Raw genomic sequence first — 16,076 nt, forward strand, 5'->3', positions numbered from 1 at the left:
TCGGTTTCTTATGACCCGTTTATGTATCGTTAAGTTACTCTCGCCTGGTGTGTTGTAGTACACCTCAGCTACTGATGATATTTTTAGTGTTTGACACTGGTTTGTTTTCTCTGATCTCACAGTTTTTTTTTTTTTTCAGCTTTGTGCCTATTAAACATAAAAATGGGGGAATTCGGGGGAAATATATTTTTGGTGCTATAATTTTTTGGAGAACACAATAATATTAGAATGATGCCTGTATTTGGTGCCTTTTTTTACTAATAAAACAGTTGAAGTTTCAAATCATGGCTTGTCTATTTTTTTTAAACAGCTTTTTTTTTTTAATAAAATGTTTCTATGTTTCAGAATATTTAAAATTTACCTAAAGAGGGAGCCGTGCTGATCCTTTGTCCTCAAAACATTTAGCTATAGATAGCTCTAGATTCTGTATATATATATATATATATATATATATATATATATATATATATATCTATATATATATATTATATTATATATATATAGAGAGAGAGAGAGAGAGAGAGATTTATATATATATATATATATATATAGAGAGAGAGAGAGAGAGATTTTATATATATATATATATATATATATATATATATATATATATATATATATATATAGAGAGAGAGAGAGAGAGAGATTTATATATATATATATATATATATATATATATATATATATATATATATATATAGAGAGAGAGAGAGAGAGAGAGAGAGAGATTTATTTCTCTCTATCGCGCGGAGAGAGAAGTTATTATCTATATATATCTAGCTTTTTCTATATTATATCTATATACTATAATATATATTCTATATTATATTTATCTTATCTGACTTTATTATATATATCTCTATTATCCTCTCTCTCTTCTCTCTCTATTTATAGCTCGTCTCTCGTCTCGACGCGAGCGCGAGCGCGCGCGGCGGCGCGAGAGAGAGATTCTTCTCTATTCGAGGCGCTTTTCTATATATCTGCCGCGAGCGTGATTTATTTATATCGCGCGAGCGGATTTTATCTCTATAGAGAGAGGCTAGATTTATTCTATATATATATATATATATATATTGTCTGCACCATCAACACCAAGTCAAATACTTGTAAGTGCAAACCTGCTTGGCAATAAACTTGATTCTGATTGTGATAATTATTTCGCTTTTGACAACAGAAAACTTTGATTACAGGCACATCTGTTCCTCTTTAATATGGTGATCACTGCCTGTTAGATTCAGTTGAATTCTATAAAATAAGCAGATCAGTTTCTGTAAAAATACAGAATTTAACTAAAAGTTACCCACTGATGTGAGGGAGGCTCTTTGCTCTTGGTTATCATCGTTCTGCAAAGTAAGCAAACAATTCAGATTATGACCGATAGAACTGGGAAAAAAAGTTTAAGAATGACATTTGATTTCACTGTGGATGATTTCATCCAGAACGCTGCAGGTTGTGTTCTTTTGACTTGACCAGGTTAAACTGGTTGGTAACTTTAGTGTACGGGTTGTCCCTGAAGGCATCGCCTGACTGCCAAACAGGTGTGGCCAACTGTTTTCTGCACAGGTAGGTTTAGAGTAAGCTGAAGGTGTGGCGGAAAGAGACATTCCACGTCAGACAAGGAAGAAAGGTGAGCTTCTCTCCTTTACTTGTTAGATTTAGCTGCAAGTTGCTGGTTTCTTATTTATTTCTATTTTTTTTTTTTGAAGGTTTGAAAGTATCCAGTTTCTTCAAAATTACATGCATTTCTTTTATAGTTTCATCATTGTGATTAAAGTCTGCCTTTGGTCACAGAGGTTAGCAGCACAGCCGTTTTGCATTTTCACAGCAACATATTTGCATGTTTTGCTGTTTTTGTTGTTCCACTAAAACATGACCTGTAGTTTTTAGATTTTACGGTGAAATTACATCTGTTCACCACTCACTACATGGTTTAAAACAAATCTGCCTCTGATCAGATTATATTAACCATGTAGTGAGCAAACCACCGCCTCCTACTACTCATAGTTAAAATGTTCTACCTCTGATTCAGATTTTAAAGTTTTAATAAGCTTTAACAATCAGGCCAACTCTGCTTAAACAGATAAGAATAAACGTTTGAGTCTAGGAGAGTGAAGCAGGTGCCTCTTTGACTATTTGTTGAATATTTAAATGTGTACCTGAGATTAAGAGTGCTTTCAATGTCTTACAGAAGAACTACCTTTATCATGGCATCTTTATGGGTGAGAAATGTTCTAATTTAATGTTTTTAGAGTTTTTGAAGAGTCTTGTAGTTAAATATACATCCCTTACTTCCAGGATGACTTGGAAAGCCTTGTGGAGTCACCTTCACCCTCTTCTCCTGAAGTAGGTCCTGCTACTAAAACTTCTGCATTCAGACATTACTGGGTTGATTTTTATTTGTTTATTACTAAGAAATGCTACAAAGGGTTGTAATTAATAGTTAAATCTGCATTTCTCTTAGTATGGACACAGAGGAACCATCAAACCTAAAGAAAACTTTGATGCAAAGGAGGATGCTGCAGCTCTAAAGAAGGCCATTGAAGGACTTGGTACGCATTTATATCAATTTAGACCACAATTATTTAGCTTACATTTTATTTGGAGAAAACTCCCTACAGAGCAACTTTTTTTTAATCACATTTACACCTGCTTTTTGTCTTTATACACTTTCCAATCATGGAGTGAGGCATCACATTGGTCTAAAGCTGTTTAAACTCAGAAAATAAGATTAATAATGATTTCCTAAATAAACCTACCTGCTGTGATGGCTGTGCTACATGATTAATACATGTGAAATACGATAAGGTTGGTGTCATATTCCACAGGTGTTTTAGTTTTCTTGTCGGTTACTGTTTTGATCTTTTTCTTGTTTATGAGCTAAGCGTCTTTCTATACTGTTCTTTTTGTGGCTGTTTGTGTCTCTAAGGCAGGCGTGTCAAACTTATTTCTATATTGGGCCACTTTGGCATCATGAAGTCATTAAAAGGGCCGGCTGCACATGTGTAGATGATACTTTTGATTCATCATTTCATTTCAGTTCACATAGAAACATTGTTTAAAAAGCACAGTGACATAAAATTAGCACCCTTAGACCCAGTTTATGCAGATTATCTGCAAATAAAGTTGATACTGGGCTGATTTGCACTTTAAACTCTCATCATTCTGCATCAATTTTTCTCTTTTTGGACATTTCTGGGTTGTTTTAATGTGATCCAGATCTAGTGGAAGAATGTTGTTACTACGCAGTTAAAAAAAATCAACATTCTCAGCCACTTTATACAATTTAACAGGATATATTCCTCTAATCTATGACATGAAATGCCTTTTTTGACTCTTGAAGGCCAGATAAATTGCCTTAATGGGCCTTAAGTTTGACACATGTGCTCTAAGGTTTCCACTTGGTGTAGTTGTTCCTTTGTGTCTTAGTTCCGCTCCATTCATGTTAATTAGTCTCTCACCCTCAGCTTCCTTGCTTTCCTTCTGCCTCAGCTGTGCCACACAATGCTCTGATTAACTCGCCTGCATTCAATGTCATTCTCCACTCTTCCCTCAGTATATAAAGCAGCAACATGTAAGTCTTGATCAAATTATTGGCTTAATTTGAGATATATTAAATTATTTTTTGTGGTCAATATACAGCACTTATATTGACACTCCATGCGGGCTGCCCTCCTCAAAAACTCGGATATGTCATATTCTAGGTTACGGCAGTCTGAGCTCAAAAACAGATATGATACCTATCTGGTCACATATATTTTTTGGTTCTCTGGTGTAGGATTTAATCTTAATTGTCTTAATAAGTAACTCCATGACTTCTCAGTCTGCTGGTCCAAACTGATCTGCTATCAGATTACAAAGCATGGAGGGAAGCTGTTTAATTTTGGGACACTGCAGTGCTGCTAGTGGCCTTAAGGGGCACTAAACCTGGATATTACAAGTCTAGCGCCCCTAGTGGTTAATCGTTAAACGGTGATGCTTTAAGCTCATTATTCTTTGTGGGATTCTTGCAGCTGTTTCTCTGTTACCCCATCACACTGCCTGTTTCTCATCAACTGTAAGGTTTCCATTTTTATCAAAGAGCTCTGTTTGCCAGTCACTGTCTGCATGTGGGTCCTTTACAAGACGCGTCGCCTGCAGTTTTTACTTGTCCTCATCGAAATAATCAAGCAATGCATTTAGCATGTTTGTCTTGTGATTTTAGGAACGGACGAGAAGGTCCTGATTGAAATTTTAACACAAAGAAGCAACGCTCAGCGGCAGCTCATCTGTAAAGCTTATCAAGAAGCTACTGGCAGAGTAAGACGTTCTTCATTCTGTCATTCTCTCTATGGGCTACAACATGTATATTACTGTGAAAATGTTATATATCGGAGTGTGTTAGTTTGTAAAATAAAAAAAATTATTTGTTTAAACCAATACCTCTTAATACTCACCCTCCTAACATTAAAATTATTACAATTATAGCGACTAAATGTGAGGGATTTACCAGGTTCAAGCATGAAGACAGAAAGGTTAGAATGCTATTATGATTTTTCACATTAATAAGACAGTAACAAATTGAATTAGGGATATAAAAAACAGGCTGTGCTAAATACTATTCCTTTTGAGCAGATTTTGTGCTTATTGGGACTGAGTTGAAGCCTTTATTATGTCATTTATGATCTTGGGCTGCACAATATCAGCAAAACATGCAATAATATAAAAGCAACTCACAGCAACAATATTTCTTGCATTGCATAAATAATTAAAAAGTGTTAATGTCTCCCAGCTTTTGTTTTGTGGTGGTGAATCCAGACGCTGGGGAAAAAAAGAATATTTATTGTGTCAGGAATAAGGCTTTATTGGAAAAGCTGCTACTGGTCGACTCCTGCTGTTTAGCCACTGAAACAAGCTAGTTGTAGTTCCTTCATGACTTCACCACCTTACACCCTGTTTCTCAAATATTTTATGTTGCATTAAACAGCAAATACTACAGCCATAGAGAGTCTGAATGGTTCTTACATGATCAGCCAACACCTATTGTGGTTCAGCAAGTTCTACAAGACATGCATGTTGCTAAAGGCAGTGGTTCCCAACCCAGGGCCGCACTGCCCTGCATGTTTTGGGTGTTCCCTGCTGCACCACACCTTACAGAAATGACTGGGACATTAAGGCTTCTGCAGCACTTCAGACTGAGGAGGTAAAGCAATGATTTGAAACTAAATGTGCAGGACTCTGGGCCCCGAGGTTCTGGACTGAGAACCTGTGGTGTAACATGAGCTAGCAGGAACTATAAAGTTGTGACATATTGTGCAGTAATGTGTTTTTTTTTTTCTTTTGGTGCAAATTCAGCATGTCGCTTAATCGTGTTATAATAAAATCTAATTATTAGGGCTGTGCATAAAAATCAATACAAAATTAATATCACTGATTTTAAAAGCGATTTAATATGGATATTCTGGCTTTCACTATCGATATACCTCCCAACCACTAGGGGGCGTTATTACAGCACACCATTACTGTTCACAGCGAGAAAGAGCAAGTGAGACAAATTTACGGAACAGCTGACAGGATTTTAGAAGCGCCTTTGTCCCTAAAATCAAAAGTTTGTGCACATTTTTTGTTTCTGATATACGTTGAAAGCATTGAACCAAATGTACTTTATTTTCTACATATATCAGTGTTCAATAAATCTAACATAAATATGACATTTGACTAGTTTTGTTGATTGAATGACTTTGAGCATTAATTTGAAAGTAATAAATATCGATACAGGAGTCAAATGAAGTTGAGCTATATTTATAACCGTATTGTATCGTGAGCTATGTATTGAGAATCGTATTGTATCGGCTTATCCTAGATGATACCCAACCCTAGTAAATATTATCAAAAGGAGGAGCAAGGGTTATATAAGCGAAGCATTTTAGCCAAACGATGTAAAATTCAAGAAAAAGTGCTTCTGTAACACATTACAGGATGAACATCTGAGAATTTAGGGTGAGATTTGGCAATGAAAAAAGGCAATGAAAAAAGTTTTGCTTTAAAACAATCTGTGATGAAGTTTCCCTCCCATGCGTTCTCATATTTTCCTACTGTGTAGTTCTGAATACAATCGGTCACCGGATTCTGTGTTGACTCTGGTTATTAGCTGTGTTCAGGTGGCGGCTGAGTGTATTTGCATAGGTGTGGTGGAGCCGTGCACTGACAAAGTGAACCTCTGAATGCTGACGGCTCTGTTTGCATCGCAGACGCTGGAGAAGGATCTTGAAGGAGACACCAACGGAGACTTTGAGCATCTGCTGGTGGCGCTCATCACCCCTCCTGCAGCGTTCGACTGCCATGAAGTGATACGGGCCATGAAAGTCAGCTTTCTCCTGAAATATCTCCTATCACTTTACAAAATAACGTGTTTTTGTTAAAAGTTGTTTTTTTTCCTCGCACAATATGAATTTTAACAAATTGAGTAAACTGGACTGGTTGATAAAGCTAATGCACGAGTTAAAAAAAAAAAAAAAAAGAATTTCTGAGCTTTAAATGTCCAAACTGAAATCCTAAAACTAAGTTAATCTTATTGCAGGGAGCCGGGACAAAAGACAGCATCCTGATTGAAATATTTGCCTCCAGGTCCAACCAACAAATCAAAGCCCTCAAGGAAGTCTTCGTAAAAGGTAACAAAGCCGTCTGCGTGTCTGTGGTGTCTGAGCTGCAGCTAGTTTTCAGATGACGGCACCATGATCTTCATTCTTCCCTCTGCAGAAACAGAGAAGGACCTGATCGATGAGCTGAAGAGTGAAGTTTCTGGAGATTTGTGCAAAGCACTTGTCCTCCTGGCTGAGGTCTGAAGATACAATAAAATTATGTCATAATAAATGAAACATGTCGCCACACTGGAGTAAAATCCCTAAAGTTCTGCTGTTATTTCCAGGGTGACAGAGATGAGAGCAACGCTGTAGACGTAGATAAGGCAAAGGAAGACGCCCAGGTGGAGTACATGCATAGCCAAACCTAAATATACCACAAATATCTCTTTATTTTAGATCCTCGCAGTTCAAACTTTGCTTTCTTTTGCTCTCAGACCCTTTACAATGCCGGAGAGAAGAAGTGGGGCACAGATGAGTCCAAGTTTATCGACATCCTCTGCCAACGAAGCGTAGCTCAGCTCAGGCAGAGTAAGACAGTTTAATGAAGGTTTCACAATCCTAAACAATCCCAAATTGATCAGAAAAGTAAAGCGAGGCCATTTTTTTCCCCCTTGCAGCTCTCATCGAGTACAAGAACATCAGCGGGAAGACGCTGCAGCAGAGCATTGAAGGAGAGATGTCTGGAGAGCTGGAGGAGCTGCTGGTGGCTGTTGGTAAACTGATCTCCGTCCGTATATAAAAAAACCACACAGAGAATTTATTCCTGCCTGTTCCAGGGATTTAAAATTTGCCGTGTTTAATTCGTGCCGTTACCTAAATGCCGCTTTTGTGCATCTTCTCCTTTTTTTTTTTTTTTTTGCAGTGAAATGTGTGAAGAGTTTGACCGTGTACTTTGCAGAACTCCTGCATGAGAGCATGAAGGTAAAGCAGCTGCTGTTGCTGCATTTCTGTAATGCTAATCACATCTAAGCTGCACACATTCCAGGATGTCTAGTATGTATTTAATAAGGCACAAGTCTTTAATGCAGGTTTTATATATGCTGGCTGCACTGAACACTTTGCAAGGGTGTCGTGGTGTGAGAAGGGTGAGGGGTGCAGCATCAGAGCTGAGGTGTGACCTTCAGCTTTGTTGCTTTGGTCCTGATGCTGCAGAGTCTCTTCCCTGATTGGAGGAAGTTGAACAGACTGTGACCCAGGTGGGAGGGATCATAATTCGGGTCTCATTGCTCCTGCATCGGCTGGTGTGGATGTCCTCCGTGGACGGCGGGGTGCAGCAGGTTAGCTTCTGTGCTATCCCCGCCCTCCTCTGCAGAGCCTCCCTGTCCACAGTTTCTGTGGCAGGAGGTGATGGAGGAGTTCAGTGTGCTCTCCACCAAACATCTGTAGGAAACCATGAGGACTAATGGAGCCAGGCTGGCCTGCTTTAGCCTCCATAGAAAGCAAAGGAACTCCTTGACTACGATGTTCATGCTTTTGGTCCACTTCAAGTCGGGAGACGTGCAGAGTCAGGATTTCCAACCACATGTAACGTTTTACATGTAGACCCAGGAGATTAATTTTGTTGTCATCTGACCAGAGCAGCGTCTCGCTCATTTGCTCTGACCCCCTCCGTGGCTTCTGTAAAAACACAAAGATGGCGTTTCATGGCTTTCTACTTGCCAATTATCTATAAAGACCAGATCTGTGGAGAAAATGACCAGTGGTCTGAGCTGTGGATCTCTGCAGCTCCTCCAGCGTTACCGTGAGCCTCTTGGCTGCTTCGCTGATAAATGCTCTCATTCATAGACATCATATACGTAGACGCCTCGTTACGTGCTGGAAGGCATCCTGCGTCGCCGCCATGTTGGATGGGTCTCCCCTGCTCTAGGCTGGCATAGGAGCCTATAAGAGTAAACGCAGAGGGAGCAACTTTGAGCATATGTTCTGCAGCTTATGGTTGCAATATCCGGAGATAACTGCTGAAAGTAGATCACATGGTCCACATCACTATTTTGGGCTGAGATTGGTTCTGAAGATGAATTTTACTTGGTGAGAACAAAGCAGAAACCCAGTAAAATCGTGTTGCCAAATTAATTACCCTGGAGTTACAGAGTGCAGCACATGCCAGAAGCTGTGCAAAACTTTTCTTTTTCAAGGCTCTTAAGTTCCCGTCCCAGTTGCAAATGGGGTGTAAGACGCTGAAATGACCTGGAAATTTTAAAGAACACTTTTCCAGGCCTTTTTAAAAACTTTGTGTTTACATGTGTGCATGCACAGCACGCAAATATATGAAGAAATTATTGTTGGTGTGTGGAGAAAGCTCAGAACTGTACATGTGGGAGACAAACAAACTTGTTTCTTTATTCAAATATAAAATGTATTCATTTAAACATGTAATAACTTGTAATACCACATGTCTCTTTGTTTAAGAGCATAAAACAAAGTATTTCAGAGAGAAATTGCATATTTATACATTAATATGCCATATGTCTGTATGTTAAAGAGCACACATTTATGAAATATGTTGTTTAAACATGTTTTCTTTTTTTAATGTGTGACAAGGTCCTGGATCATAACCACATTTCTGCCGTGTTAATATCGGGTAAAAATTCAGGGAGTTATGATTTATTTTAGTCGGGCAAACAGCTTCATCAGTACAAATAAATGCCCTGGTAGCGGGTTAGAGACCCATCCAAGATGGCGGCCGCGCTGAAACGTCAGCGCCAGCAGCCATCATCAGTCCATGGGGCGTCTACCTATATAATGTGAATCTATGCTCTCATTGCCCAACCTCTCAGTTCAGGTGGACGGCCATGTCCTGGTGGGTTTGCAGTTTGGGATTTTGTTCTACAACCCAACATTGGTTTAAACTTCTCCAGATCTTCCCTCTCTGACCCGTCTTCTGGGTTCCTCTGTCTTCATGCTGCTGTTTATTCTCTAACAGACTTTTAAGCCTCTTAGCCCTTCAGGGAACAGCTGCATTTTGGTTACGGTTAAATTACAAGCAAGGTGGACTCTGTTCTCCAGAAATGACCTGGAGCACTGTTCTGGTTCCTGTAGGAACAGATTACACCTTTACTACACATCATGTGATAAATAGACTCTCCTGTTGTTTTGTTAGGGCGGCGGTACCGACGAGTCCACTCTGACCCGGGTCATGGTGAGCCGGTCCGAGATCGACCTGCTGGACATCAGAGCAGAGTTCAAGAAGCTCTACGAAGAATCGCTGCTCTCTGCCATCAAGGTGAGCCGGAGAATAACTTCTCCATGAGTGGATTCAGGTTTCATCTCTGATTCAGTTTGAGCAACGAGTCGATTTCATGCCGAGGTACGAGCTGCAGCAACATTTGGATCGGTTCGGGTTTTATTCAGTGGACTTCACCTGAACCTTCAAACCTCAGCATCGACCTAGTTTGACTGAAAGTGTTTTAAATCTCACGAGAATTTGATGCGCTTCTGTTATGTTTAAAGTTAAATAGTTGAATTAAGTCATTAGTTTACAGAGAGGAGAATGTGAATCTGTTCAGTGACTAAAGCCCTAAACATCGTTACTGGAGGTGCGCTGATAAACTCTTTAGAAAGGTTTCAGGTCTGATTTAATTAAACTGCGGTCACAGGATGGTTCTGACGGTTTTCTCTGGACACGTCGCCTCACAGCTTCAGCTCCATGTGGATTAACTTCGACTCTTTTACGCCGATGAAAGCAGAACCGTCACCTGCTTCCAGGAACATGAATCACTTTCAGCTCAAATTTGCTGACAAGGACATGAAGAATTTCCTGACTGAGTTTTAAAGTTTCTCTGATGGACTGAACCTCAACGGACCAAAACTGACTGAGTTCACTGAAGTTTGTTAAAAAGAGGGGGTCCATCCATCTATCCATCCATCCATCCATCCATCCATCCATCCATCCATCCATCCATCCATCCATCCATCCATCCATCCATCCATCCATCCATCCATCCATCTGTCCAAAACTCGACTGATTTCAGCTTTTATTGATGAAAACTGATGAGTGAGTCAAAGTTCCAGTTCTCTGACTGACTCAACTTTGGCCACTCTTCAAAAAAAAAATCAAACTGTTTACTTGAAGCAAATAAAAACTAGAAATGTATCATGTTTAGTAAATGTTTATAACTGCTTTAGGGAGCAGTTATAGTTCTTAAGAAAAATTAAAATAACTTGGATTAACCTGTAGTAACAGATTTGTATAAAGACTGACCCTGACTTTGGACTCCAGTTCAGTTAATTTTCTAAATGATTTAGAAACAATAATTTCAAGAAGGCTTTTATTAATCAAACTGACAACCTGAATCCTAACAAGACACATTTATGCAGCTGAATGGGGCTAAATTCAATTTTATTTATATAGCATCAATTCACAACACGTCATCTCAAGGCTCTTTCTAAAGTCAGCTTCCATCAGATCCTCCAGGTTGGTCAGAAAGTTTCCTCTCTAAGGAAACCCAGCAGGTTGCATCAAGTCTCTCCAAGCAGCATTCACTCCTCCTGAAAGAGCGTAGAGCCACAGTGGACAGTCGTCTGCATTGTTGATGGCTTTGCAGCAATCCCTCATACTGAGCATGCATGTTTTTGGGTGCTTTTTAATTTGCCTTAAGATAAATTTGTTTTTGTCCTGCAGTCTGACGTGTCGGACGAGTACGGTGACTGCATAAAGGCGATCTGTGGAGGAGACGACTGACGCATCGTCCATTTGAAGCCAAAAAGAAGTTTTCCTCCTCTTGCTGTCATCCTTCTGTCCTTTCCTCCTCACGGATGTACTTCATTCATCCATAAATTATTAATTCATTTACTTTGAGCTTTAAAAGGTGCTGAATTATGACATAAAGCTGTAAAACACAGGTCTGCGGATGATTTAAGATGCATATGTCGTCAGAGATGTTAACAACTAATTTTTTTTTTTCAATTTTGGAGCTTTACAATAAAATATAACAACTTTAAATCAATATGACTTTTTAAACCAATCATTTTCTTTTCAACATGTCTGTAAAACTAATCAAAGTATCAGCGTTTGTAAGTGTGGATACTAAAAAAATATAAAAAAGAATAAAAATGATGCTAGCAAGACTGTTTTTCTTGGAAGGAACATTAACTTAATATGGGTATTTGCACAGTTCTGTATTACACCAAGACATATATTTTACTGCTTTCCTTGTGAAATAGCGGGAAAAAAATTGTAATTGGAATAAAAACTGATATTTGTTTTATCAATTTCCTTTCTTGTTTTTTGTTTAAATTATTGAGGTTTCTTATATTTGTGTCTCCTTTCAGCTCAGATGAAATGAACAGCTTGGCTGATTTCCACAGACAAGATTTTTGTTCTTTTTTAAAGCAGGATTTTTTATCAAATATATGTATAAATAGATTCTGGTAGTGATTGCTGAGGTCCTGACTGTGACAATTTATCAAATCTATCACTAGGGGGTGGAAATTAAAAAGCAACAGGAAAATGAAGAGTTTTTATCCTTTTATCACGTTTCTCATTGATTTTACCATCGTCACCTTCCTGAAATAATGGCCTAAGTAATTTCTTTTCCAGTTTTTCAGGATAATCACAAAATATTACACCAATAAGCTATTAAACTGATATAGGTTTCTGTATTAAAATATTTTCTTAAGTAAAATTTAATCTATCTCTCTCTCTCTCTCTCTCTCTCTCTCTCTGTATATATGTATATATATATATATGTATATATATATATATATATATATATATATATATATAGTCACTGAAGATAAAAAAAATCTGGAAATTATGTTTTTTTCTTCTTTTTTTTGCAGATCAGTAAAGTCTTTAGTCGCCCAAAATGCCCAGTTCTTCGTTAGTCAGTAATTTCTAAGACAACAAAGCGAGTTCAGAAATTGGCTCATTAAATTAAGTTGACTACAACGTTATGAGGGGAGAATACATATTTTATCAGCAGACACAATTCCTCACCAAGCAACGAGTGTTAACCACTGAGCTATATTATACACTGGAGTGCTAATCACCGTCTGTTTGAACGAGTCGTTTTGAAGCCACCAGCCGCCATCTTGGTACTCCCTATTTTCCTCCAGTAACCAGGGAATATGTGCGCTACAGCATCGAATAACGAGGATTTTCTCATGTTCAGGGGGAGCTTAAAACTTTTAAAATGTCAGATGCCATATAGTTTTATGTTATGTTCTAAAAATATCAAGTACTGAGAAAGTAATGTGCTGAAATATTTTGCATTTTATTCATTTAAATATATGTTTAACATTTATGAATATATAAATAACAATATACAAAAACATATATTTACATGTGTGTATACATATATATATACATATATACATATACACATACTTATATATACATATACATATATTTAATATGAATAACATGTAAAATATTTCAGCACCTAATTTCCTAGTAATTGATAGCACAGACATATATACGTAGACGCGTCATAGGGCGCAGATTCGCACGTCAACGTCACCGCCATATTGTATGTGGCAGAAAAAAGTTGGGTTCTGTTATTTTGAACGTGGATCAGAGAAGATGCCTCATTCCTGTGCTGCAATAAATACACACACACACACACACACACACACACACACACACACATATATATATATATATATATATATATATATATATATATATATATATATATATATATATATATTTGTGTGTGTATGTGTTATGAATATAAGGATCGATTTGTTAAATCTAAACATTGTGTTCTTCATTATTTCATAAAACCGTGTCACATGTGAACCTTTAGGAACAGACTTTTTGGGTGAGTATTAAAGAGGTAAAATTAATAATATGAGAAAAAAAAGTCCTAGGTCAATAAAGTAAAAATAAACAAACAAACAAACACAAAAGTGATAATGTTATGATAAAAACATCATATTATGTGAATTAAGGGGGAACATTTCCAGAATAATCACAGTTTGCAGAATTATTTCACTTCTGGAGTAATAGGGCCAGGTTAGATTAATTTAAATATTTTTATTCTTTAGGAGAATAAATTCAGGAGAATGAAGCTAAAGGGTACGAAAATAAACTTGTAATATTACAAAAAAAATACTACGAATACAAAGTATATTCAGAGATTAAAGTCCCTCTGATACTGTTTAAGTGACTGAGTAACTGCAGATTTGCCACATTTAAGATGGCGGACGCTCTGACACATCGCAGCATAGGCAGAACCCGCCCAATGACGCGTCTACTCTTATATTATGTCTATGGTTGATAGTGTTAGTACATCCACTGACTGTAGAATTACCTGTGAAACGTTTTCACACAGCCAGAAAACTGCTTGTTGTTGCAACCAAATCCTGTGGGATTCTGTGAGAGTAGGGAGGAGCAAGATGGCGGCCAGTGACTTCAGTTTTTCGGCAAAATCAGCACTCCAGTGTATTATATAGCTCAGTGGTGTTAACAAGACGCAATTTTTGCTAGTATAATACATAATAAACATTATTTATGGTTGATCTTCAGTTTTCCGATGACCTCTGAATGCACCATATCTCGCGCCATTGAGCTCTGACCGGAAGAAGCAGCTAAACTCAAGCGTCTTTATGAGCCTTTAAACGGTAATATTTCAGTTTATTAACTTGTTTTAACTCTCTGCTTGGTCTTCAGATAAATGTTTAAGATTAGTTAAAGAACAGTTGAGCACATATCAAACACAACTTCGAAAGAAACAGAAATTTAAGAATGTTTACGACAAATTAACCGGCTAGCAAAAGCCACATAATACATTGAAAAAGAAATGTTTCTTCCTTCTGTTTACCGTTCGCTATAATGTTTATTTAACAACACTTATTAGCAGAGTCAAAATCATTCCAAGTTAAGATCCAATTTGGCGCATTTAAATGTTTTTGACGATTATTGACTGTTGGCTAAAGTCTTATTTAAAAGGTAGTCAAACATAAAAAAATAAATTCTGAAAAGACAGCAGGCTCCAGCTGATTTTCTTTGCTTAAGACATTTTAATAAACATTTTCACGATATCAAAGATTGTGTCCCAGAAGGTCGTGAATGTTGGGTTCAGATTAAATTATTTTTTTCTCCCCACCAGATCTTTATTTTTTTTTTTATAATAAATTGAAAACTTGGTGTTAGTTACTTTTACAAAAGTGCTTGAGTGAAATAGGCTAGATGATTTTTTTTTTTTTAGAAATAAGATGCTTTCTAACTGAATCTGAAAGGTTATAATATCATTTAACCCTGATCTTTAGGAAATCTTTCAGTCTCATATTATTGCGTAGGCAGGGATTTATTATGTACATTTATTTAATTTGGTAGAGAAAGTAGGTTATTCCAAAATAAATGTGGGTCCTTAATGCTGCACACCTGCCCTAAATAAATGAGTGATTAACAGGCTTCAGCTTTATGGAGGGTCAAAAGGGACAAACTACATATACTTTATCTACGAAATACATGTGCTTTTAACATGAAATATGTAAATGTACCAGTAAATAATGAAATATACTTTTTAAATTACCGTGTTTTTTCCAACCATAAGGCACACTGTAAATTAACGTATCTGTGTGTGTCCACACAAAAGGTACACTAAATATTCTTACACCTGTTGACTAGCAACTGAGACAGCTCCATGCAGCTGTTAAATTGAACAAACCAAAGCATGAATGTATTAAAGTCAGAGTAATAGCAAACTTGGGAGAAGTAGTCTTGACTTGCTGTGTGAAGCAGCCAATCAAACGTCGGTTTCTCTCCAGGAGCCGCCTTAACCCCGCCCACTCAGTATGATGTTGTGAGGTTAACAGTTTAAATAACCTCAGGATGACACCGTATTAATTATTTCATGGCTTCCGTGCAGCACACTGAAATAAGGTAACTATATGTATATTTAAATGCATTTATTTTGAAAATTAACATTAAATTTTTTTTGTCATTATTTAAAATGTACATTAATTATTGAATGGTACGTTTAATTATTTATTGCATGACAACTTCACATGATGTATACATTTTTAAGGTTTTTTTCTTCCTTTTAACCTCCCGTGTTGATCCTTTGACGTAGATGTGCTTCACTTCTAAAACATAAAGCCCTGAGGGCCTTAAGGACCGGGGTTGATGCCCTGCTGTGAAGGAATATCACAGATTATGTTTAAAAAAATGAAGTAAAATCTATTTTCAGTGCAGCTGTTTGTTCCCTTAGATCGTGCCGCCACCTAGTGGGTTGGGTGGAAAATATTTTTAGACCCCGTCTTTTCACAAAGGTCACTGCTCTGTATTTACAGGTATCTCTTCCTGCTGAAGGTCCATCTCTCCAGAGTTTCAACATGAGCTGCTGGGGTTAGCAAAACCAGCGGGATCCAAAGGGAAGGAGGATTATTTATAGACCAGAGGCAGCAGCACTGCACTGAAAACCTGCTCCTGTTGAGTCTCACAGCGACTCATCCAGCAGGAAGAATGGGCACAAACAACAGGGTGTGGTAGGTTTCAGTTCAATTACA

General features: G+C 37.5%; 1 protein-coding gene across 1 annotated transcript; it reads left to right on the plus strand.

The window, feature by feature from the left end:
* Positions 1-1,546: 1,546 nt before the first annotated feature.
* On the plus strand, positions 1,547-11,824 carry anxa3a (annexin A3a). The gene is made up of 14 exons (XM_012865338.3): positions 1,547-1,627; positions 2,189-2,219; positions 2,296-2,343; positions 2,462-2,549; positions 4,202-4,296; positions 6,228-6,341; positions 6,557-6,647; positions 6,736-6,815; positions 6,905-6,961; positions 7,055-7,148; positions 7,238-7,333; positions 7,483-7,541; positions 9,721-9,843; positions 11,242-11,824. Exons 2-14 carry the CDS (start codon positions 2,205-2,207, stop codon positions 11,299-11,301), a joined length of 1,020 nt encoding a protein of 339 aa, XP_012720792.2. The 5' UTR covers positions 1,547-1,627; positions 2,189-2,204; the 3' UTR covers positions 11,302-11,824.
* The last annotated feature ends 4,252 nt before the right edge of the window (positions 11,825-16,076 follow it).

The sequence above is a fragment of the Fundulus heteroclitus genome, chromosome 12, assembly GCF_011125445.2.
Source record: "Fundulus heteroclitus isolate FHET01 chromosome 12, MU-UCD_Fhet_4.1, whole genome shotgun sequence".
NCBI classification, from domain to species: Eukaryota; Metazoa; Chordata; class Actinopteri; order Cyprinodontiformes; family Fundulidae; genus Fundulus; species Fundulus heteroclitus.

Excerpts from the sequence above, each read along its gene's own strand:
- anxa3a (XM_012865338.3), top strand. Across the intron at positions 7,334-7,482 it reads GGAGCTGCTGGTGGCTGTTG|TGAAATGTGTGAAGAGTTTG; the intron begins GTAAACTGATCT and ends TTTTTTTTGCAG. Across the intron at positions 9,844-11,241 it reads CGCTGCTCTCTGCCATCAAG|TCTGACGTGTCGGACGAGTA; the intron begins GTGAGCCGGAGA and ends TTTGTCCTGCAG.